The sequence below is a fragment of the Myotis daubentonii genome, chromosome Y (assembly GCF_963259705.1).
Source record: "Myotis daubentonii chromosome Y, mMyoDau2.1, whole genome shotgun sequence".
Lineage (NCBI taxonomy): Eukaryota > Metazoa > Chordata > Mammalia > Chiroptera > Vespertilionidae > Myotis > Myotis daubentonii.
The window spans coordinates 16,867,131-16,893,449 of NC_081862.1; the positions used below are offsets into that span (position 1 = coordinate 16,867,131).

Consider the following 26,319-nt stretch of genomic DNA (forward strand, 5'->3'; position numbering starts at 1 on the left):
CTGGGTCTCTTTGGTCTGTAGGATGATGCTCTATCCACTGAGCCAAACTAGGTAAGGCAGGAATAATTTAAAACTTAACTTCCTCTATCATCATTACTAAGAAATTTTTAACTATTTCAAAAGATGATCTTATATATTTTTATATTACCATGTGATAATAAAAATTTCAGTTTTGTAAAGAAAGAAAAATAACCTCGGTTAGGTATAGCACTTCGGAGGCAGAAGGACCAAAGAAAAGTGAATCAAGAGATGGTACAAGGTCATTTTCTTCAAGTTTTGCACGGTCCAAACAAATAGCTCGTAGTTTTTCTATTGCTGTGGTATCTGCAAATAACAACAACAAACCCAAAACATAGGTTAGTTTAAAATATAATTCTTATGCTAATAAATCACATTGGATATAGTGATATACTGATTAGTATTATTGTTAATCTGAAACATAATAATTATGAGTTAGGCTGATTATAAGATAAAATGTTAAAAAATTTAACCAGAACTAAACTGGTTAATAATAAACCAGAACTCTTTAATCATTAACCCAAAATATGAAGGAAAGTTTTCCTATCCAGACTTCAAATCAACATGTCCTCCTTTAATATAAGAGACAGAAAACATAATTATAAAACCCCACAACACTAAAAAGGAATTAGTTTTTCTTGAAATACATAGGACACAGCTACTTCCACCAAGTTATTTGCCTCACATGACATTCTTCATGAGCTATTTTTGCTTTATTGAAAGAAAGGTGAGTTTCAAGAAAAGAAGTAAAGATACAACTACTTAATGTATAGCTAAAAGAAAGAAAAGCCTTGCATTTTCCTTTTATTATATTACTAGAGGCCCGGTGCACAAAAATTTGTGCACTCGGGGGGAAAGGGGGGTCCCTCAGCCTGGCCTGTGCCCTCTCGCAGTCTGGGACCCCTCGGGAGATAACGCCCTGCTGGCTTAGGCCTGCTCCCGGGTGGCAGAGGGCAGGCCCAATCCCTAGGTGCAGCCCCTGGTCGGACTCAGAGCAGGGCCGATTGGGGTGTTGGGGCGCCGCCCCGTCATGCACAGAGCACGGCAGATCAGGAGGTTGCGATGCCACCCCCAGTCACGCTCAGGGTAGGGCCGATTGGGGGGCTGGGGCACTGCCCCCTGTCACACTCAAGGCAAGGTCGATGGGGAGGTTGCGGCGCCACTCCCTGTCACGCACAGAGCAGGGCCAATCAGGGGGTTGGGGCGCTGCCCGCTGTCACACACAGAGCAGGGCCCATCAGGGGGGTTGGGGCTTCTTACCCTGTCACGCACAGAGCAGGGTCGATCAGGGGGTTGGGGAGCTGCCCCCTGTCACGCACAGAGCAGGGCCAATGAGGGGGTTGGGAGGTCCCCCCTGTCACGCACAGAGCAGGGCCCATCATGGGGTTGAGGAGCTCCCCCATCACTCAGAGTACGGCTGATAGGGGAGTTGGGGCACTGACCCCTGTCACACACAGAGCAGGGCGGATCAGGGGGTTGGGGCGCCGCCCTCTATCACCCACAGAGCAGGGCCGATCAGGGGGTTGGGGCGTTGCCACTGTCACACTCAGGGCAGGGCCAATGGGGAGGTTGGGGCGCCGCCACTTTCACACTCAGGGCAGGGCCGATGGGGAGGTTATGGCTCTATCCTGTCACACACAGAGCAGGGCCCGTGGGTTGGAGGTGGGGGGTTGTGGCGCAGCACCCTGTCACACACAGAGCAGGGCCGATCAGGGGGTTGGGGCGCCGCACCCTGTCACACACAGAGCAGGGCTGAGCAGGGGGTTGGGGCGCCACACCCTGTCACACACAGAGCCGCAGGGCAATCAGAGGTTGGGGAGCTCCCCGGTATCAGGCACAGAGCAGGGCTGATCAGGAGGTTGTGGCCCTGCCCCGTCACACAGAGCTGCAGGGCGATCAGGGGGTTTGGGCGCTGCCCCATCACGCTGATCCCGGTGCTCGGAGGCCTCTCGGCTCTGCTGATCCCGGTGCTGGGAGGCACATTACCCTTTTACTATATAGAATAGAGGCCTGGTGCATCGGTGGGGCTGGCTGTTTTGCCCTGAAGGATGTCCTGGATCAGGGTGGGGGTTCCCACTGGGGTGCCTGGCCAGCCTGGGTGAGGGGATGATGGCTGTTCGCAGCTGGTCCCACACCCTTCAGGGTGGGGGTCCCCACTGGGGTGCCTGGCCAGTCTGGGTAAGGGGCTGAGGTCTGTTTTCAGGCTGGCGGGTGACGGAAGCTCCCAACCGCTCCTTATTTTCTTTTTTCTTTTTTTAATTCTGGGCCAGCTTTAGCTCTGAGGCTCCAGCTCTTAGGCCTCTGTTGCTGAAAGTAGGTAATTGAAACAATGTATACTCCAGCTCTGACTCCAGCTCTGAGATCCCAGCTCGCTGAAAGCAGGTTTCTGGGGTTTTGTTTATCTTCTATATTTGTTAAAATGTTTCAAACTGCAGGCTCAGAGGCCTCCAAGGCAGGCGGGGAACGTTGGTTTCCTCCGTCACTGAAGCAAGCAAGCCTCATGTTAGTTTCAAGCTGCCTGGCTGCCGGCCGCCATCTTGGCTGGCAGTTAATTTGCATATCGCCCTGATTAGCCGATGGGAAGGGTAGCGGTCGTACGCCAATTACCACGTTTCTCTTTTATTAGATAGGATAAAGATGTGACACTTTTAAAAACTATGAAAAGATACATTGAGAAGAAAATCCTCTCTTGGAAGAAAATAGCAATAAGTCTTCATGATCTTAGGTTAGACAATTTCTTATACATGATATCAAATTATAAATGAAGGGAAAAAAGAGATAAAAATGGACTGCTCCACTATTAAAATATTTTGTTCAAAATATGACACTAGTGAAAAGAGGACAGCAAAATTTGTTATATAAAAGGCTAATATGCAAAGTGTCCCCTAGAGAGTTTGACATGGAGTTCAATTGCTCTCTATAATGTGTGCTGACCACCAGAGCGTGGCAAGGAACATGGTGGGCTAGTGTGGTAGTGGGGTTCTGAGGGAGCTAAGGAAGGAGGAGGTGGAGAGGCGGGAATCTGATCAGCCCTGATCGCTGGCCAGGCCTAGGGACCCCACCTGTGTGTAATTTTCATGCACCAGGCCTCCAGTTCAATAATAAAAAGACAAATAAGCCACTTAAAAAATAAGCAACCCTAGCCAGTTTTGCTCAGTGGATAGAGTATCAGCCTGTGGACTGAAAGGTCTTGGGTTCAATTCTAGTCAAGGGCAGATACCCGCGTTTTGGGCTCAATCCCCAGTAGGTGGTGTGCATGAAGCAGCCAATGATTCCCTCTCATTATGGACACTAGAGGCTGGGTGCACAAAAATTTGTCTGCAGTCTGGCCTGTGACTTCTCACACTCCGGGAGCCTTCAGGGATGTCCTAAGCTGCAGTCTGGCCTCACTCTGTGGGAGGCAATGGGGCAGGCCGATCAGGGGACGGCGCTGCTCTCATCACCCCATCACTGCTGCCACTGCTGGCTTCCCTCTGCCGGAGATGACCAGGTGGTCAATCAGGGGATGCCGCTGCCCCCATCACCCTGCCGTGGCCGCCATGCCAGCCTGCCTCTGCGGGATCCAACAGGGTGGGTCAATTAGGGGACAGTGCAACCCCCATCAACCTGCTGTTGCCAGCCTCCCTAGGCAGGAGGCGACTGGGTGGCCCATCAGGGTATGGTGCCGGCTGGCGTGACCCCACCTTATCCCAAATGCCCCTCCACCTCAGCTATTTGCTACTGCCCCCACCCATCCAGATCGCTGTCCCCTCCCTCTGTGCGCTGGCATTCACCTTGGCTGGCCTGGCGCCATCAGCTCTCTAGCCCTGCCCCCTGCCAACTGGTCGTTCTGCTGTTCGGTCAATTTGCATATTACACTTTTAGTGGCATTCCCTGATTATATAGGATTTCTAGCTCTTCCTCCCTTTTCCTTCCCCTCTGAAATTAATAAAAAAAAATATATAAAAAAACCAATGGCTCTTAACAGATATTTCTCCAAACTACTACAAATGGATAGTGAATAGAAAGCAAATGAAAAAATACTCAAAATCAGTAGGGAAATGCAATTCAAAACCACACTTTGGCCACTTTAATATAACCAGGATTATGTTACCAAGTTAATAAAAACACACATACAAAACACCACCAATAAAACCCTAATAATAGGTGTTGGTAATAAATGTGAGGAAACTGGAACGCCAATATTTTATTTACACACACACACACACACACATACTTTCTTTTTGTAAAGTACTTAGGCAGTTCCCCAATATGTTAACCATAAATTTACTGTACTATCTAGAAATTTCTCTCCTAGGTATATCTGCAAGAGAATGCAAAGAGGTGCCAAAAGTCAAATACAAATACCCATAGCAGCACTACTCATAATAACCCAAAAAATGGAAACAGCACGTTATTTTTTACGCATTCATGAACAAAATGTTACACATACAATGAAATGTAAGTCAGTCTTAAAAAGAAAGAAAATTCAATTCTGAAATATCCTACAACATGGATGGACTTTGAGGAAATTATGCCAAGTAAAGTAGGACAGTCACATGAAGATAAACACAGTATGAAGACGCTTATTCACACAAACAGAAAGTAGAGTGATGGTTGTCAAGGGCTCGAAGAAGAGGGTAAATGAGAAGTCATTATTTAATAGGGATAGAGTTTCAGTTTCACAGGATGGAAATTTCTGGAGATGAACTGCACAACAATGTAAATGCACTTAAAACTTACCATAACTTAACACATTTAAGATCGTACACTTTGTTATGCACATTTTATACATTTTTAAAGCAAGGTAATTGAATATAGTTATAAGAAAGCATACAAAGTCCAATTTGAAGGAGGGTATACAAAACAACTACTCTGTACCTTTCAAAATGTCAGTCATCAAAGACCTTAGTTTCCTGACTTGAATAAAATCTTTAGTATTAAATAAGAATATTCTTGATCTTAGAAAACACTCTGAGATACTTAGGTAAATAGGTATAGGTAAAAAGGTGTAGTTGTCTATAACATTCAAAGTTTTAAAAAAATTCTATACAGAATGAATGATACAGCAAATGTGCCAAAGTGTTAACAAGCATTATTTGGAAGTTCTTTGTGTTATTCTCTGTAACTTTAATATTATCTATATATCTAAAACCCTAATATGCAAATAGACCAAATGGAGGAACAATCGAGTAACTGAACAACTGGTTGCTATGACGTGTGCAGACCACCAGGGTGTGGGCGTTGGTCGCAGTGGATGGTGGAGCAGGGGAGCAGGGGCGCCAGATCAAGGCAGGGAGCAAGTTGCTTTCATTGGGGCAAGCCTCTAGTAGTTACTGAAAATTCTTTACTTCCAGAGCTGCTGCTCACACTCGCTGCCAGAGCCTGGCACAGGCACCAATTGCTTGGGGCTCTCTGCTGGGGTGAGTGGCAGCTGCTGGTTCCAATTGCCCCTCAGGGTTTCTCCACATCACCTACTCCTGAGGGATGATCAGGGTAGCAGCCGCTGCTTGCACTGCTGATGGTGCTGACCCCAACTGCTTTGTGCTTTGTGGGAGCGGGGCTGCTGACAGACAGGGGACCAGGGGCCACGACAAGAGGGGCTGGGCAGTGGTGTAGAGGATGGGCTGAGACCCACCCCTGTGCCCACTGCAGCCTCGTAGCCCACAGTTCCTTTCAAGGTGCATGAATTCGTTCACTGGACCCCTAGTCACTACATAAAGGGTTGGTTTTATAATCATAGGAAAAGTTTCAATGGAAATAAGAGTAACAATGTTGGAAAGAGAAGAAAACAAAGAAAAACCTACCAATTATAGTGTAAGACAAAAAGTATAGCCTGTCCTACAATAATAAATTTCTGTACAACCAATTAGCTCATCTTCAATTGGCAAATAGAAGAATAATGACAGTATGATATGAAGTTAAACCTGTTCATATAGTATCTCCTCTAGACAAAGAAGCCAGTTTAGTAGGACAGAAGTATAATATTCATATAGAAAGAATAAAAGCCATTATCTTTTTTTTGTTGTTAATTCTCACCTGAGAATACTTCTTTCCCTTGAATTTAGAGTCAGTGGATGGGATGGGGGACACAGGAAAAAAAAGAGGGGAAGAGAGAGAAATATCAATGTGAGAGAGACACATGGATTGGTTGCCTCCCACATTCAACCCGACTGGGGCCAAGGATTGACCTGCGACCCTTCAGTCCTTGGTCTGACACTCTACCACTTAGCAAACACTGTGCAGGGCAAAAGCCTTTTCAACTTGACTTTAAGAAATTTAAAAGTGAACTCCTGTCTGGCTAGTGTGACTCAGTGTCCTGCTGTACACATAATGGTTGCAGGTTTGATTTCCAGTCAGAGCACATACCCAGGGCACTTACAATAAGTAACTGATCGATGTATCAATGTGTCTCCCCACTTCTCTAAAATCAATGAAAACATATCTCCAGCTGATGATTAAAAAAAAAAAGTGAACTATTCCCAGCCTTACCATGCTCTCTACCTATAACAATCATTTCCTTTTATGTCCACTCTTTGGATGACCTCATGTCAGACCTCCACTTATTTCAAAGCTGGTACACTCTCCGCTTTTTTGTTCCTTGAATAACATATACAAAAACAGGATCCTGTACACTGAGGACCATGCATAGCTGTCCAGGTTATGTTTAAGACAGTAATTATAGTTTTTGGTAGTGCTCTGCTTAAATTTTATGTGGAAGGGCAGCTGGCCTAAAAAACTGAAGAGTATATGGAAAGGGATGGTATTGGAGACAAGGGACTAGTAAATTACAGGATTAATCTATCATCTATCTATCTATCTATCTATCTATCTATCTATCTATCTATCTATCTATCTATCCATCCATCCATCCTAGAGGCCCAGTGCATGAATTCATGCACAGGTGAGGTCTGGCCAGCCTGGTCCCGATTGGGGCTGATCGGGCCCAGGCTCACTCGGGAGAGGGGACATGGGAGGTTGGCTGGCCAGTCCCACCCCCAATCGGGGTGGGGGGGGGGGGGCGGGCGATCGAGGGCAGGGCTGGGGGGAGGGGCTGTGGGTGGTTGGCCAGAGAACCGCCCCCCTCAGTCAAACTCCTGGTTGAGGGGACAATTTGCATATTAGGCTTTTATTATATAGAAGATACACACACACACACACACACACACACACACATATATATATACACATATATATATATATATTTATTTCTAAAGGCCTGGTGCATGAAATTTTGTGCACATGGGGGGGTCCCTGAGCCCACCCTGCACCCTCTCACAATCTGGGACCCCTCAGGTAGGATCCCTAGGCCTGGCATGAGATCAGTGCCTATCTGGGTTTCCTTCCCCCAGCTGCAGATAGCTGGCCCCACCCTAGTCACTGCCACTGCTTGCTGGAAACCAAGATCAACAGTAATTAATATAAATTTGCGGAGTCAGGCAGAAGGCTGACCTGGACTCCTTTGATATTCACAGGGTGAATATTTACATTTTATTACCTACTGCTGACTCAATGGCCTAAAGCTAACTCACCCCAAAACCTGATAATCTTACTGTTTACTAAACATTACCATTGATATGTCTGTTTGCATTCCTAGAAGGCAATTGTGTATTCTAGTAAATAAAAGCAGACAGGAACAGAGACTCAAGTGGAACTTGACTACTACAGTTGAGTTTTCCCCATAATTTCAAAATTAATATTTCTTGTCTGTGTGTCAATTTGTGTGCAAGTTCTTTCTTTAAGCCTTTGAACTTGAAAGCCACGTTGGCCATTGCCTTTCACAATTGGCACTCTTGAACTGGGATTTGGAGAAAAAGGCTTCGCCAGAGCGGAAAATATCACTGGACTCAGTGTTGGAAAATTAACTGTGTGCAAAACTCTTGTCAGCTGCGAAAGTCCGCGGATCCTTAAGTGCTTGAGTGATTTCTTTTGTTTCAGCCAGATCATAATGGGGCAGAATTTGTCGAAAGAGGAGAGACTTTCCTATAGACTCTGGCTTGCTTATTAAAGGATAAGGGAGTTGCAGTTTCAGAAGATCTCCTTTTACAGTTTCTACAGATTATTATAGAATATAATCCATGGTTTTCTGATGAGGGCACATTGGATATTGAATGTTGGGAATGTATAGGTCAGAACTTGAAAGAAGCTCAGTAGCAGGGGAAAAATTTGCCTCAAAATTGTTTCTCTTTGTGGAAAACGATATTGCATTTGCTAGAGCCTTTCAGAGAAGAAAGACCTCCTCCCTTTGCCCCCTCTGCTCCTAAAGAAAAGCAGAAAGATAAATTGAAGTGGCCTTCATGTCCTGATTTTTGGTCCATGGAAGAAGCTATAGGCTCTATCACGGGTGTTGGAATTCCTGATAACACGCAACGCAGTGCTGCAGTGTTAAAGTGGAAAGATGGAGAAGGACAAACAGGATGGTTTCAGCCTTATATTGTCTCTGGAATTGCAGTCAACTTATGGGGATCAGACATTTCAGAAGGTTTACAAGCTTGTATTATCACTGGCAAAAGACAACAGTTAATAACTCAGATATCAAACTGGTCAAGGTTTAGGAAAAGATAACCAGGAGATTAAAATACCCATTCAGGGCAAAGGAAACACAGGAAAACAAGGATTAGAATATCAGCCTTTTTAGGAGTGGTCACTGCTCAATCTCCTCACCCCCATGCTGAGCCTATACAATGGAAAGATGATAGGCCTATATAGGTGGATCAGTGGCCATTCACCAAGGAGAAATTAAATCATACTCATGAATTAATTCAGGAACAAATAGAAGCTGGTCACACAGAGCCTTTCAATAGCCCTTGGAATACTCTTATATTTACAATACCTAAGAAAGCGGCAGGAAAATGGCAATTGTTACATGATCTTAGAGCTGTTAACGCTACTATGCATACCATGGGAGCTTTACAGCCTGGACTCCCAGGGCCTTCACAAATCCCTCTAGATTGGTCTCTCATAGTAGTAGATCTTAAGTAGTAGATCTTAAGTAGAAGATCTTCTTCACCATTCCCTTGGCACCGCAAGGTAAAGATTTGCCTTTCAGTGCCATCTATTAATAATATAGAGCCTACAAAAAGATATCAACAGGAAGTTTTGCCTCAAGGAATGGCCAATAGCCCTATTTTATGTCAAAAATATGTAGCTCAAGCTACTTAGCCTTTAAGGAACAAATATTCCCAGTGTTCTATTGTCCATTACATGGATGACTTGCTCCTAGCGAGTCCACGCGAAGAACAGACTTTAGCAATGTTTTCTCAATTAGAAAAGGAAACTTCCTAAATGAGGCTTAAAAATTGCTCCAGAAAAAGTACAGGAAGAAATGCCTTTTAAATAGCTAGGTACCATAATTGAAAACCAATATGTTAGGCCGCAGAAGGTAGGAATAAGGAAAGACCGCCTTAAAACCTTAAATTATTAGGGGACATTAATTGTTTAAGACCTTATCTAAAAATCTCTACAGGAGAAATGACAAATTTATTTAGTATACTTAGAGATGACTCTAATCTTTCCTCACCCCGAGTATTGACAGATGAAGCTAGAAAGGAGTTACAAAGAATTGAGCAGGCAATCTCCTTAGCCCAAGTGGCACGAATACTGCCTGAATTGCCTTTATTGTACAGATTAATCCTACTGCAAATAGTCCCACTGGAGTCATCGTCCAAAATAAAAACTCTCTTGCTATTGAATGGGTCCACCTAGGACATCAATCCTCTAAAACTGTAGTTACATATATAGAGCTTATGGCTCAATTAATATTTGAGCTTAAAAAATGCTGCAGACAGCTTAGAGGATAAGAACCCCAGTGTACTACCTTCCCCTTACTGGGAAGCAATTAGAAATGTTACTTCAAACTGATTTAATTGGCAAATTGGACTGAGTGGATATTCAGGAGAACTTAGTTGTCACCTACTAAAAGACAAATTATTACAATTTTTATATTCCAATTTTTATACTCCTATTATTATACCAAAAAATACTAGACAGGAACCGATTCCTGAAGTATTAACTGTTTTTACTGATGGATCATCTAATGGCAAAGCTGCTTATCATACAATGAATTTAGACTGAGTCATCCAAACTAGTCATACTTTTGTACAAAGAATTGATTTGGAAGCTATTAAGGCTGCATTACAAGATTTGCGAAAGCCTCTTAATATTATCTCTGACTCTTCTTACGCTGCAGGTTTATTAAATAGAACTGAAACTGCTCATTTAAAAAGGCTAAGTGACCAGCTGAGGCCAAACACACTCCAAGCCTGCGCACCAGGAAAGCCCCTCACCTCCCCTCCTTTTCCCTCCCCCGCCCCCCAAAATAAAATAAAATAAAATGGCTCAGTGACCAAAGTTTGTTTTTACTACGTAAACAAGTCCAGCAGATTGTGCAACAAAGACAATATCTTTTCTATATTACTCACATAAGGGCACACAGTTTATTACCTGACCCTTTGGCAAAAAGAAATGCATATGCTGACCAACTGGTTGCTTTATTACAACAGGCCTCAGAATCTCATCAGCTTTTACATCAGCCTGCCAAAATGTTGTCTAGACAATTCTCAATCTCTCGCCAGCAGACAAAACAGATTATCAGAGAATGTCCCACTTGCATGTTACATCTATCTCAAGGGCCTAACACAGGAGTTAACCTGAGAGGTTTGCTAAGGGACCATAATGGCAAATGGATGTGACACATTATATGTCCTTTGGACGCCTTAGGGCATTGCATGTCTCTGTAGACACCTTTTCAAAAGTCCTTTGGCCTACTGCATCTACAGGGGAAACGGCAAAACAGGTTATTAATGTTATTAATCATTGACTAGCTGCTTTTGCCATCATGGAAATTCCAAAAATTATTAAAACTGATAATGGGCCTGCTTACACAAGCTGTCATTTCCAGCAATTTTGTAAAAAGTGGAAAATTCAGCACATTACAGGAATACCATATAATTCCCAAGGACAGGCCATTATTGAACAACAGCATCAGCGGCTTAAGTCCAAACTTGAAAAACAAAAAGGGGGATTATGATGGAGAAATCACCTGTGGGTAGGCTGCACCAAGCCTTAATTACTTTAAATTTTTTTCACTTGTAATACTGATGGCAAGACACCCATGAAGTTACAGTGGTGTAAAAATAAAACAAAGGAAAATGGTCTAGTTAAATGGAAAGATTCAGTGTCTGGTTTATGGAAGGGACTCGATCCATTATTCATATACGGCCAAGGATATGCTTGTATATTTCCAGAAAATTTCTCCAAACTTGTGTGGATTCCTTCTAGAAATATTAAACTGCACCATGGATCCAAGAGAGAAACGAGTCAAATTAATGAGGACCTTGCTCCTGGAGCCACACCATGAAGCTGTAGACAACTGGCTACCCCAGCCACAAACAGCAGCACCAGGAAACACACTGAAGATAAGAAGTGGAAGAAGAATATGGTGGACGATGAACAGCACAGAGGTGACTTGGGGAGAGAGAAAGAAAATGGTCCAGAAAGCTGAACGAGTTTGTGAAGAGACCAAATCCCAAGAACACCCGAAAATGTCTTTCTTGCTATGCTTGCAGAAACCAGCTGTACGGTAATTTCACAAAGGGCTAATGGGGAAGTCCTCTCGGATAAAATCCCTCTCGTGGACTGATCCCCTGCCCAGTATCAACACTAATAAAAGAGAAAAATGGTAATTGGCATACGAGGTACCCTTTTCATTGGCTAATCAGGGCTATATGCAAATTAAATGCCAACTAAGATTGGCAGTTAACTGCCAACAAGATGGCGGTTAATTTGCATATGTAGGCACAATGCAGGGAGGCGAAAGGGAAAGCAGGAAGAAGCCCCCTGCCACTGACAGTGATTGGAAACCCAGGGGGGAGCTAAGAGCTGGGGGTACCCCCAGCCATGATCGGAGAATCAGGTGCCTTTTCCGCCCTGGCCAGTGATAGCAGGAAGTAGGGGTGGAGCCAGCAATGGGAGCTGGACACGGTCGAAGCTGGCAGTCCCGGGAGCTAGGGGGCCCTTGCCTGGGCCTAAAGCGGAGCCCACGATCGCGGGGCTGCTGCAGCTGCAGGACCACGCTGCCCGGGCTGGACGCCTCAGCCAGAGGCGTCAGGCCTGGGTCAGGGGCTGATCCTGCGATTGGAGGGTGATGGGGGTCAACATCTGAGGGCTCCCAGTATGTGAGAGGGGGCAGGCTGGGCTGAGGGACACCCCCCCCACACACACACACCCAGTGCACGAATTTCGTGCACCGGGCCCCTAGTCTACATTAATAAAAGAGAAACATGCAAATTGGTGTCACTCTGCTATGCCCACCAGCCAATAAGAGCAACTATGCAAATTAACCCAACAAAGAGGCTTGGCTTCTCCACTTCGCCTGGAACAAAGGCCTGGGTCCCGGGTGCCGGAGGAAAACCAGTGCCAGCAGCCAGGGGAAGGAAGGCCTATTGCTCAAATCTTCATGTAACGGGCTTCTACTAGTAAATATATGGGCAATGTATAATTACACGGCTGTCCCCACCTGGCTTCCCTTTTTTATATGACACACGAATCAAACTACTGCTCCATTGTGTGTTGAATTAAAGCTGGCTAGCATCACACCAAAGGAAGGGGAAGCGAAAACCTAAATACAATTACTATCACTGCTTGCTTCTGGGAGAGGCAAAGAGAATTTAACATTACTAAGACCTCCTCCCAGTAAGACATTATGTAAATGTCTTATGAATGGCACCCACTAGCAGCAAACTTAAGAACAGTTTTTTCTTTTGTGGACTGAAGCCCCTATGGGTCTGCGTATAGCAATAATTAATGAAAATCAGCTGCTGCAATTGAACCAGTAAAATGATATAGTTTAAAATAACGACTTCTATGAAAAATCACCTTCTTGGTGTTTAAAGTAAAAAAAAACACCACCCTTGATATTTTTGGATTACAGCAGTATATTGTATAATTATCCCAGGCAAACTTACAAACTAATTCCTTAGATGCTTGGCAGCAGTTCAAAGAAAGAAACTGCTCCTTTACTTTTGCCTTTTAGGATAACCACTATTCTTGTTTAATTTTAGTCTGCAGATGCGGAATAAAAATCTTAAAAGAATTGAAACTCTGCAAGTGGCATATCAACATCTATTAAGAATTTAAAGAAGGGGGAAATGCTGGGAACCAAGGTCAACAGTAATTAATATAATTGTGAGGAGTCAGGCAGAAGGCTGACCTGGACTCCTTTGATATTCACAGGGTAAATATTTACATTTTATTACCTACTGCTGACTCAATGGCCTAAAGAAACTCCCCCCAAAACCTGGTAATCTTACTGTTTACTAAATATTACCACTAATATGTCTGTTTGAATTCCTAAAAGGCAACTGTGTATTCTAGTAAATAAAAGCAGACAGGAACAGAGACTCAAGTGGAACTTGACTACTACAGTTGAGTTTTCCCCAGGTTTCCCCCATAATTTCAAAATTAGTATTTCTTGTCTTGTGTGTCAATTTGTGTGTCAGCTCTTTCTTCAAGCCTTTGAAACCAAAAGCCATGCTGGCCGTGGCCTGACACAACTGCTTGCCCTGTGTGCAGTGCTGATCCCCTCCCCTGCCACAGGTGGCCTCCCTCTGCAGGTGACAGGCGTGGGGTGTGATGATTTGGCTGGTCTCGGCTTCCCTTTGCAGCGCGATTGCTGGACGGCCGCACACCTGCCAGAATCGCTGCTGGTGGCCTGTGCCTCCCTCTTTCTTTGCTGGTGGGTGGGGCCAGCCCTACAAGGGGATGTCTTTCTACCTGATCACCCCTAACTGCTGGCCTGCCTACCTGATCACCCCTAATCACTGCCTGCCCGCCTGATTGCCCATAACTGTTTGCTTGGGGGCGGGGCCAGCCTGACAAGGGGCTGTGATCGTTATAGTCTCTGGTCATTACAGTTGTTATGGTTATGGTGGCTGGCCTTTTATTATATAGGACAGTGATGACGAACCTGACACGCGTGTCAGAGGTGACACGCGAACTCATTTTGGGTGACACGCATCGACAGAGACAAAAAATTGCATAATTCAAATATTTGTCTCTCGCAACGGCCAGAGTTGGGCATCATTTGAGTAATATTATTACTCACGTTACTCATGATCAATAATGCAATTCTAAAGATAGATAGTGAAAACATCCCAGATACATTGTTCCAATATTGACATTAATATAAAAAGGTTAAGAATTGCACTATAAAGAGATTAATCTTTACTCATGACATTTTATTTTTACTCGAGTGACAAAAATGCCCAATTCTGGAAATGGCCTCATTATTGTCAACATGTGCCTTGGGTAAGCTTCCCGTGTGTTCGGGTGCATTGGGCAAACGGACGTACTTGATCGCCATGTTCGTTAGGAGACAGGAGTGAGAGGGTTAGAAGAAAAACATATACAGTGCAACAGTGCTCGACGAGACATTCTGCGTGTCGGATAACTGATTACAGCACCATATATTTGTTGGTTATACATACTATCTTTGAATTGTTTTGTACCAGGAGTCAGTGCAACAACACTGCAAAAAGTTAATAGGTAAGAAACCTATCAATCTTTTATAAAAAATGCCGTGATTTATATTTATTTATTTTTGCAGCCTTGTGATGGAGAATCAAAAAAAATAAAAAAGCAAGACTGAATGATAAAGGAAGTGGAAGTAGCAGTAGCCGACCCTTTCAAGACATATGGACCGAGATGTACGGGATTGTCGACAGAAACAACAGTTCATTGTGCATATTGTGTAATGAAACACTAGTAAGCAGAATGTGGAATGTAAAGAGACATTTTGAAACTAATCACTGTCAGCTCTTGAAAAAAAGTATCAATGAAAGGAAGGAATACATTTCTAGCAAGTACACCTCTATAAAAGTCAATCAAATTCCATCATTAAATTTGTAAGATGCTCTACAAATTTAACATAGAGCAAGTTACTGTATTGCTCACTCCATAGCTCAGCATGGAAAAGCCCTCAGTGATGGAGAATTTATTAAGGAAACATTTATAAGATGTGCACCAGCTCTATTTCACGATATGAAAAATAAAGATGATATTATTATTAAAAGAATTTCTGAGTTACCACTCAGTAGAAATACCATCAAAGACAGAATAATAGATCTTAACAAAAACGTACAACATCAATTAAAAAAAGACTTAAATAGTTGTAAGTATTTTTCGATTTCTCTTGATGAAACTACTGATGTCACCTCAAATGCTTGGTTGGCCATTATTGCTAGATATTCTGATGGTCTCACAATGAGAAGAGGTGATAAAGTTAGAATCAGTGCCAATAAGTACAAGAGGAAACGAAATATGTAAGGTTGTTATAAAAACATTCAGTGACCTAAAAATTGATATCTCTAAAATTGTGTCAGTCACGACAGATGTGGCACCAAATATGGTAGGAAAAAATGTGGGATTCCTGAAATTGCTTATGGAAGCTATTAGACATCCACTTGTACCTTTTCATTGCATTATCCACCAGGAGGTATTGTGTGCCAAATCGGGATTCTCATAATTGAATGATTTAATGTCAGTTGTAACAAAAATTGTGAATTTTATAGCTTCTCGACCCCTTCACAAGCAAGAATTTTCTGCACTTTTACAAGAAGTTGATTCAACCTACAGTGGACTACTGATGTTCAATAATGTGAGATGGCTGAGTTGAGGTAAAGTACTTGAGCAATTTGTGGAGTGCTTTGAAGAAATTACAGTCGTTACTGAGAATAAGGATCTGGCCAACTTTCCTCAGATCAATGATCATAAGTGGGTCAGCAATTTGATGTTTTTCACAGATCTCTTTGTTCATATGAATGAACTGAACTTAAAATTACAAGGTTTGGGCAAAAGTATTGATGTTATGTTTGGATACATCAAATCTTTTGAAAGTAAACTTAAAATTTTTAAGTGAGATATTGAAACTAAAACTTGTAAGTATTTTCCTCAGATAAAAAAGTATTTCGAGAAGGCCACTACAACGAGTGTAATGGAGTCCATACTTATGTACCAGAATATAGTAAACTCGTTATTTGAACAGTTCAGCGAAAGATTCAACCAATTCAGAAGCCTAGAACAGACCATTAAAATAATTAAGTATCCAGATGTAGTTGTTTACAGTACTTTGGAATTAAAGGATTTCCAATGGAAGCAAATTGACGATTTAGAGATGCAGATTTTCAAGGTAGCATTTGGACTCATGTGTTTGTCGACTTAAGGTCTAAACTTGAAAATCTGGAAGGAAATTTTTGAATAATGAAGAGTGCAACTACGAACAAGAAATTTTGAGTGCTTGGAACAGAGTATCTGACACTTTTAGCGACATAAAAAATCTAGCGATGTTAGATTTTAGAAAAAATTGTTAGCAATTTTTTCATCAACATATTTTTGTTAGACTTTGTTCTCAGCATCAAGTAATATTAAAAAGAAAAGGAGCCGAAACCGGTTTGGCTCAGTGGATGGAGCGTCGGCCTGCGGACTGAAAGGTCCCAGGTTCGAATCCGGTCAAGGGCATGTACCTGGGTTGTGGGCATATCCCCAGTAGGAGATGTGCAGGAGGCGGCTGTTCGATGTTTCTCTCTCATCGATGTTTCTAGCTCTCTATCTCGCTCCCTTCCTCTCAGCAAAAAATCAATAAAATATATTTAAAAAAAAAAAAAAGAAAAAAAAGAAAAGGAACTGGCTAAAAGATGAAGTTAGTGGTGCTTCCTTGGCCTTGAAGTGCACCAAGTATGAACCTGCAATCGAAGAATGAGCAGACAAACTTCAGCACCAAATAAGTCACTAATTTCTTTAGTTTTCGTACCATTTGATTATCAGTGCTTTTATTATTATTTTTTCCCTAAATGTATATTGTTTTTCTGTTTTTGTTCATTTTATACAAATTTTTAGTTGATTTTTCTTTGTTAAATGGCATTTAAATATATAAGATAAATATCAAAAATACAAATCTCTTTTTTTACTATGGTTGCAAATATCAAAAAAAAATTATGAATATTTCTATATGTGACACGGCACCAGAGTTAAATTAGGTGTTTTCAAAATTTTGACACGCCGAGCTCAAAAGGTTCGCCATCACTGAGAGAGGATATAGTACATACACACACATACACATATATAAACGACAATATGGAGCAAGGTTTATAACTGACAGAGAAGTCAGGTTCAATTCTGGAAAGACAAAATAAAAGAAAGCTTGTAGAATTGGACTGCCACTTGTACTGATATAGATGCATGATTTTTGTGTAAACAGATATCTATATATATAAAATCCTACTATGCAACTGAACCAAACAGCAGAATAACCAAACCACCAGGGGCATGCGGGGAACATGGCAGGTGTCATCATCAGGAGGCAGATCATAGAACACAAGGGCGTCAGCCACGGTGGAATGGTGGGGCAGGTGAGCCAAGGTACCAGACACAGGTGGGGTGTAGGTTGCTGTAATTGGGGCGAGCCTGTGGTGGTTACTAAAAATTCTTTGCTCCCGCGTCCTGTGGTCCCAACTGGTGCTCGCATCTGCTGCCGGCACTGGAGCTGCAACTCACACCTCCTGCCGGCACCTGGCGCTGGTCCCAATCGCTTGGCACCGTCAGTGGGTGCAAGCAGTGGCTGCCAGCCCTGATCACCCCTGAGGGCTTCTCCACCTCCCTCTGCCCCTAAGGGGTGACTAGGTCAGTAGCTGCTGCTCACACCTGCTGCTGGTGCAGATCCCATCGCTTGACGCCATCTGCGGGTGCAAGTGGCGGCAGCAGAAATGGGGCTGCAGGCAGACAGGGGACTAGGGTGAGCTTCTAGTCGTTACTGAAAATTCTTGGTCCCGCATGGTGCTGGCACCCGCTGCTGGTGCCTGGCACCGGCCCCGATAGCTCAGTGCCGTCAGCACTTGTGAGAAGTGGCTGCCAGCCCTGATCGCCGCTCAGGACTTATCCACTTGCCCCTGCTCCTGAGGGGTGATGGGGGCCAGGAGCCGCCTCTCGCACCCACTACCAGCGATGGTCCCACATCTGTGTCCACCCCACAGTCTCATGGCCGATGGTTTCTTTCACGGTACACGAATTCGTGCACTGAGCCTCTAGTTTTTAAATAATTCTCTATTGTTGAAAGTATTACATATGTCCTCTTTTACCCCCACTGACTCCATCCAGACCACACCCACACATTGCCCCAGATCATCACAATCCCATTGTCTGTGTCCATTAGCCATGCAGATATGCACAAAAGGTCCTTGGTTGATTGCAACCACCTGCCTTTCTTCCAAGATTCTGCACTTTGTTCTATGCTTCTCTGTCTCTGGATTCACTCCATTAATCAGTTTATTCTGTTAATTAGATTCCACATATTAGTGAGATCAGGGGATACTTAAGTGTCTTTCTCTGGCTGACTTATTTTATTTAGCATGATATTCTCCAGGTGCCTCCATGTTGTCTCAAATGGTAAGAGATTCTGATTTTTTACTGCTGCATACAATGACTGTCTTTAAATGACAAAAAAAATCTTAGAGTACATGTTTTATATGCCTGGTATAATGCAACTGAAGAAAGGAATTTGCTTATCTGTAACATTTTAACATAAAAATTAGAATTACAAATGAAATTACTTAAGAACTCTGTAGACTCTTAGAGAGATCAACACTAATAAAAGAGAAAAATGGTAATTGGCGTACAACGATACCCTTTTCATTGGCTAATCAGGGCTATATGCAAATTAACTGCCAACTAAGATTGGCAGTTACCTGTCAACAAGATGGCGGTTAATTTGCATATGTAGGCACAATGCAGGGAGGCGAAAGGGAAAGCAGGAAGAAGCCCCCTGCCACTGACAGTGATCGGAAACCCAGGGGGGAGCTAAGAGCTGGGGGGCAGGGCAAAGGCGGCCCAGGGCCCCCCAGCCATGATCGGAGAATCAGGTGCCTTTTCCGCCCTGGCCAGTGATAGCAGGAAGTAGGGGTGGAGCCAGCGATGGGAGCTGGGCACGGTTGAAGCTGGCAGTCCCAGGAGCTAGGGGCCCCTTGCCTGGGCCTAAAGCGAAGCCCACGATCGTGGGGCCGCTGCAGCTGCGGGTCCCCGCTGCCCGGGCCGGACGCCTCAGCCAGAGGCATCCTGCAGGGGCAGGGGCGGAGCCCACAAAATCGCGGCGCCCCCCGCTGCCACTGCAGGTCCCCGCTGCCCGGGCCGGATGCCTAGGCCAGAGGCGTCAGGCCTGGGCAAGGGGCCGATCCTGCGATTGGAGGGTGATGGGGGTCAACGCCTGAGGGCTCCCAGTATGTGAGAGGGGGCAGGCTGGGCTGAGGGACACTCCCCCCCGCACACACACACACCCAGTGCAAGAATTTCGTGCACCGGGCCCCTAGTTTTTATATAATCTCTAGAACATCCACTTTAATAATGTGCATACAAATGTTATATAACTGTCATTTCTTTATATGGCAAAGTTTCCCATGTATTTTCAAGGATACCAAATAGGTCTATCAGTTCAAAATTTCTTATTCACAAGGATTTGTTCTTTCTCCTCGTGAGCCACGAGACTGCAGTGGGCACATGGGTGGGGCCCAGCTCATCCTCTGCGCCCGCGCCCCCGCCCCCGCCCCTGCCTGGGACCTCCCGTCTGAGGGGTCCAGTCTCCTGTCTGCCTGCAGCCCTGCTACTACCACTGCTGCTCCCACATGCTGACAGTACCGGCCCTACTCAGCCCTCAGGAGCAGAGGGAGGTGAAGAAGCCCTCAGGGTGATAGGGGGTAACAGCCATTCCTCATACCTGTTGGTGGCTATAAAAATTTACTGAAGAAACTGAGGAACTTGAATGCAGGTATATGGGAATGGCGGTAAATGGGAAAGGCAGTCAGTCAGTCAATTAAATGATAAATATTTGTCAATGTTAATTTTTCAGTTTAGATGTGTAAATTATCTACACTTATAAAAGACAAAGATGCTAATTGACCATACCTTTGCTACACCCACCAGCCAATCAGAAGATTATGCAAACCAACCCAACAAAGGTGGCTGTTAAATTTGCATACTGAAGGTGGGGCAGGCAGCGCCAGACACCGCCCGCGGGATACGGGCCGCAGATCCAGGAATGGGGAGGCGGTGGGCAGCGCCAGATGCCACCAAGGAGGTAGAGCCGGCGATCACCCCAGACAGAAGCCTGAGGCTTGGGCAGGGCTGGAGCCAGCGATCACACAGGGCTGGGGGTTCCCTGCAGAGACCTAACACCCTGGCCAGAGGCCTGAGCCTGGGCAGGGGCGGAGCGGTACATTGGAGTGGGCTGGGGGTCCCCTGCCCAGGCCTAATGCCCTGCCCAGAGGTCTGAGCCTGGGCATGGGCAGAGCCTGTGATCGGATCGGCCTGGGAGTTCCCTGCCCAGGCCTAACGCCCCTCTGGCCTGGGCAGAAGCAGAGCCTGCGGTTGCACGGGGCTGGGGGTGCCCTGCTCAGGCCCCCGCCCAGAGGCCTGAGGATTGGTCAGGGGAAGAGCCTGTGATTGGAGTGGGCTGGGGGTCTCCTGCCCAGGAAATGCCCCGGCCAGAGGCCTGGGCAGGGGCAGAGCCGGGGATCGGTGTGAACTACAGAGAAAACACCATTTCTGACCGCTTATTGGCTAAGCTCCCTGTATGCCACTGGTAATATTCTTAGTAACTTGGGTAATAAGAATCCAAGAAGGTGATGTAGGGTTTTTCCACCTCACTTCTGGAGAAAAAAACAAGGTCTGCTGCTGGAGAGGCTAAGAAATATCATATCCTTCCCTAGCCAGTTTGGCTCAGTAGATAATGCCTTGGCCTGTCTACCACAGGGTCTGGGTTCAGTTCTGACCAATGGCATGTCCCTAGGTTTCAGGCTCTTCCCTGGCTGGGGCCCAGGTGAGCGCTCTTGCAGGAGGCAACCAATCAAAGTGTTCTTCACACTTTGATGTTTCTCTGTCTTTCCCTTTCTCTTCCACATTCTCTAAAAATCAATGGAAACATATCCTCAGGTGAGGATAAAAAAAATAATAAAGAAATGTCATATCCTATGAAAGACACATCTTGAAAATGCCTAAACAAAGTTGTCATTTTTTCATGGTGAAGGGACTGGAGTCCGTGTTGATGAAAACACCTTGGTGGCTGCATTGACTGGCAGTGGTTGCAGCAGCGGGGTGATGGGGCTGGTGCCTTCCCCTGATCAGCCCAGTCGCCTCCCACAAAGGGAGGCCAGACTGCCACTTAGGCCTGCTCCCCAAGGGGAGCAGGGAGCAGGCCTAAGCATCAGTAGGACATCCCCTAAGGGCTCCCAGTATGTGAGAGGGGGCATGCTGGGCTGAGGGACCGTCCCCCCTTCTCCAGTGCATGAATTTCGTGCACCAGGCCCCTAGTTGTCATATAGAAGAATATTTTAGTTTGAAGAAAATACACATGAACATTGTGGGGGATGAGAGAACAGCAAAGAAACAAATTATTCTCATTTGATTTAAGGAAGAAAAGTTCATTGTATTGCATTTCCTACTTTTCTGTAATTTTATGACTAGCTCAGTAACAACAATAAGTTTTAGGTGTACACAAAAATATACTATTACAGCCCTAATTGGTTTGGCTCAGTGGATAGAGCGTCAGTCTGTGAACTGAAGGGCCCAGGTTCGATTCTGGTCAAGGGCATGTACCTTGGTTGCAGGCACATCCCCAGTTGGGGGTGTGCAGGAGGCAGCTGATCGATGTTTCTCTCTCATCAATGTTTCTAACTCTCTATCCCTCTCCCTTCCTCTCTGTAAAAAAAAAAAAAAAAAAAAAAATTATACACACACACACACACACACTATTACAACAAAAACACTGTAAAGTGTCCGCAAAATGAAAACAAAACTAAAGGAAGAATAAAATGAAAACGTTACAATAAAAAAGCTAAAAGTCAATGAAAAATTTTATGTATGTTAACTATTTAAAAATCCCATCTTACCTAATAATAGACAAACATGCAAATTGATGTCACACCGCTACACCCACCAGCCAATCAGAGCAACTATGCAAATTAACCAACAAAGATGGCAGTTAATTTGCATATGTAGGCGCCTAGCAGCTTGGGTCCTGGGAACATCATCGCCACCCAGGTCACTCCAAGGTAGTTTGCGTGTGGGCCCTGAGCAGCCTAGGATGGGCCTGAGCCAGGAGGCTCCCGGGCAGGGCCGAGCCTGCAATCAGAGCTGAAGGGGACCCTTCCCAAGCCTAAAACCTCAGCCTTTGTTGTCCCCCACTTCTCCGGCCTCGCCGCTGCCATCCTCCTCCCATTCCCTGCCCGGGATGCCCCAACTTCTAGTCAACAAACTACATTTATCGCGCCACCAACCTAATCTTGGCCACTCTGTTTGGGGCCCAGCACTCTGGGGAGAAGGGGGTACCCTCCTTAGTGTCCAACTCCACCCCACCGAAACTGCACCTCCCCTCCCAACCAGGGGGGCCGAGGGCAGGAGCGGAGCAGGAACGCCTCCATTAAGAAGACCTCGGACTATCTGCCCCTCTATCCTGGGATCCTTGGGCATCTCTCTACTGCGCCGAGGGCCACCGCCCTCCTCCCAGTCTGGGCAGGGCTCCCACTCCGTGCTGCCTATGCCTTGCCCCTCACCAGGCACACCTCTCTGCCCCCCATGTGCAGCCCTGCGTTTCCTTCCCTTTTCCATTCCTGTCTTTTTCTTGTTCCGTTTCAGTATTTCTGTTTCTCCTCTCGGGCCTGTCCACATGCATGCCTGCCTCATCTTCCTCTCCTTCCTTATCCCCTCCTATCGTATCCTATCCTACCTACCCCAGGCTTCGCAGCTGCCTCAGCCCAGGGCTGACTGAGCAGCCACTGTGGCTTTGTCCAGATGGATGTCTGGAAGACATCTGCCTAATTAGCATGTTACCCTTTTATTAGTATAGATATTTAGAGTCTTAAAAATGTAAATAATTCAAATTTAAGCAAAAATTGTTAGATGATCAGAAAAAAATGATGCAAAAGTATGTAAGAAATACATTTTCATCTACACTAAACTAAATAAGTGTATAATATCTAAACTTCGCATAAAAATATGTTAAGCAATATTTAAGCGAATCCAGGCATTTTTCTTACCTGGTGGCATCAGTTTCATAAGTAGTCTTGCTCCATTTCTAAGTGGTGGCATTTTCAATTTGCTACCTAAGTCTGCAACTTGCCAAAGAAAAGAGATGTATCTGGGATGCTGTGACATTATCTGAAATATGGAATAAAAAAAATGTTTTAGGCATCAATTATATAAAAAAAGTGTTTTACTCAAATTAACCTATTCTCTGTCCCTGTTTCTTACTTGTCATTCACATCTTTGCCTATGCCATTTTTTACTCCCTGAAAATTTGTTTCCCTCACATCTTTTCATTTTCACAAATGCAATGATCCTTCATGATACAAACTTAACCATTTATTAGGATTTCTAAGCCACTTTGAGTGGTTTCTTTGTGAGAGGCATTCTGTTATTTTATAAAATATGGAACTCAGAAACTGCTTACTATAAAAAGCACTTCATTTTGTCAGGGATAACTATTGCTGGTAAAAATCCTAATCCAACAGTTGTAGGAACCCAAATTCCTCTGAAATTGAAGTGGCTGGTTTTATTTACAGCTATAATAATTCTTAAGGGTAACTAGAAAAATAGGAAACCTAAGAAAGATAGGAGTTGTTTCTTTAGTTATACATTAAGAATCTAGGAAAGATAGCAAATTGTGTATTTTCTTAAAAAGTTATAAGTTGATTAAAAAGAGAAAAAGTTTGGGAAGGACTGGTTAAAATGTGGGTCAGTCTGAAGCTTCATCCCTTTCTCCTGAGTTTTTGTAATTATGGAATATACTAAAGATGTGTCTTTTAAGTGAGCTACTTATCAGCAATTAAATTAACTACTTCACAAAAACAAAAAGCAAAAACAGTTTTAAAGAAAGACTCATAGTAGTATTATCTGGGGGTATATATTTGGTAGTATTACAGTTTAACTATAATTGATTAATTCTTTGCAAACATACTACTAATATATGTGTATAATTTTATTTCCAATTAAAAAATCCACCCAAAAGGTAATAGGTAACTATATTTATTTGGCATTTGACCACTTGTGAAACATATAAACTCAGAAACTCCTACACATTTCTTTGTTTTTTTAAGAAGAGTGTAATGTTTTGCATATAATAGCTACTTACCACTCCAGGCAAACAATTTTCCATTTCTGGACTGGGACTATCATTGTACTGATTACACCAGTTTCCAGGAGATCCAGTTGAGGAATCAGAAGAACTATCAGGGCTTGAAGGCATATTGGAACTTACCTGAGAAAGTTTGGCTGTAATTATCTGAATAGTGAAAGTACATATTAGTAGCAAAGACATAGGAAAACACTTTCACAAAGTACAGCAACTGGATATAACAAGACTAAAAATATTTCATGCTTTAATTTTAGAAATACACACTTTAAAAGTAGTATCCAATATATACCATGTAGTAGTTTATTTCGTCTACCATACCAGTGTCATGATACCTTTCTCAATCAGGTCTATAACCAAAGCACATAACATACTGTTAGACTACATAACACAGATAGCTCAAAAAACATTTATACAATCAATAAAAAACACCTATGTTTAATATTTGGAGAAAATTTGAAAATTATGTGTACTTACTGATTTATCTTTTAAGTTTAATTGTCCAATTAGTTTTCCGTCATCTTCAGAATCTATCAGACAACCACCCACAAAAAGTTCAATTTTTGTGTGAGCTATATTTGCTTTTATACGATTGAGAATACATCGTCGTACTGAACCAACTGTATCATTTGTATGAGACCATATGTCCAAGTCATCAACCTCTCTACCATGGTTTGGAAATCGAACAATCAGAGAGAGGTGTTTACCGCGAAATGCTCTGAAAAAAAGAAGTAATTTAAAAAAACACACATAATCAACTTTTGAAGATTGTCAAGAACATAAACATGACAATTTATTATTTTCTTAATAAGAAAAAGATGTAATTAAATAGATTTATATTTATAATAGATGTAATATATTAACCTATATAATAAAAGCCTAATCTGCTAAGTGTCTTGTTGTCCATTCAACCAATCAAAGCATAATATGCTAATCATATACTAAGGCTGCACAACCATTCGCTATGACGTGCACTGACCACTAGGGGACAGTCAACTGATCACTATGATGTGCACTGACCACCAGGGGGAACGGTAGATGCTCCAACTGGGAGGTTAGCTTGCTGCTGGGGTCCAGCCGATCAGGACTGAGATGGGCTGGACACGCCCTGGAGCCCTCCTGTGGTCCCTTCCTGGCTGGCCAACCTCCTGTGTCTCTCCCCGCCCTGATAGTGCACCAATGGGGTCCCTAGACCTGGCCTGTGCCCTCTTGCAATCTCGGACCCCTTGGGGGATGTCAGAGAGCAGGTTTCTGCCCAATCCCACAGGACAGGCAGAGGGACCTCACTAGTGCACAAATTCATGCACCGGGCCTCTAGTTAATTATAAGCTACACAGCTCAATTCACTAGATTATTTTTGAAAGAGATAGCTTCAGCTAGGAAGCATCAATAAATATGGTAAAATGTTTCTGCTAAAACCTGTAAAAATTCTATTTAAAAAAATATTTTTTATTGATTTCAGGAAGGAAGGGAGAGGGAAACAGAAACATCAATGAACCGAAAGGGTCATCGATTGGGTGCCTCCTGCACGCCCCCTATTGTGGGGACTCTGAAAACTGGGCATGTGCCCTTGATGGGAATCCAACCTGGGACCCGTCCTTTAGTCTGCAGGCTGACACTCTCCCTCCGGTCCAGTTTAAGAACCCATTGTGGCCCTCGAGTCAAAAAGTTTGCCCACCCCTGCTCTATCCAATGAGCCTAACAGGGAGGCTGGAAAAATTTTTGAAAACAAAATTCATCTAAAAATATTTATCACTGCATATTCTCTTCTTACAGATAAAATAGGGTGTAAATATAAATCATATTCAAGATTTTATATTTTTTATTTTTAAAATTATAATTTCATAAAATCTGGTAAGTTATTCTAGAAACTTTTCAAAAACCAGACATGCCACTTAAACTATTATAAAATAATTTAGTTTGTTATTTACTTAATTTATAATGATATGAATTATATCACAATTTGTATATAATTTATTTTACTAAAATATGAGTTAGTAAATTTCTAATTTCTAAATTTAAAGAAATTTTTGCAAGAACAATTTACAAATATTCCTTGTAAAAAATTACTGGGTAACTGGATAGCTTTTTTTTTTGTAATCCTCACCGAAGGATATGTTTTCATTGATTTTTAGAGAGACGAAGGAGAAGAG

The 26,319-nt window shown here is 43.5% G+C and overlaps 1 protein-coding gene across 1 annotated transcript in view; it reads right to left on the minus strand.

Moving 5' to 3' along the window:
- The window catches only part of LOC132225556 (probable ubiquitin carboxyl-terminal hydrolase FAF-X), a 273,762-nt gene that overhangs the window by 110,581 nt on the left and 136,862 nt on the right, over positions 1–26,319 (minus strand). Inside the window, 4 exon segments of the mRNA XM_059680650.1 lie at positions 194–324; positions 23,073–23,193; positions 24,167–24,316; positions 24,644–24,884. Of these exon segments, the coding sequence (XP_059536633.1) occupies positions 194–324; positions 23,073–23,193; positions 24,167–24,316; positions 24,644–24,884 (643 nt within the window).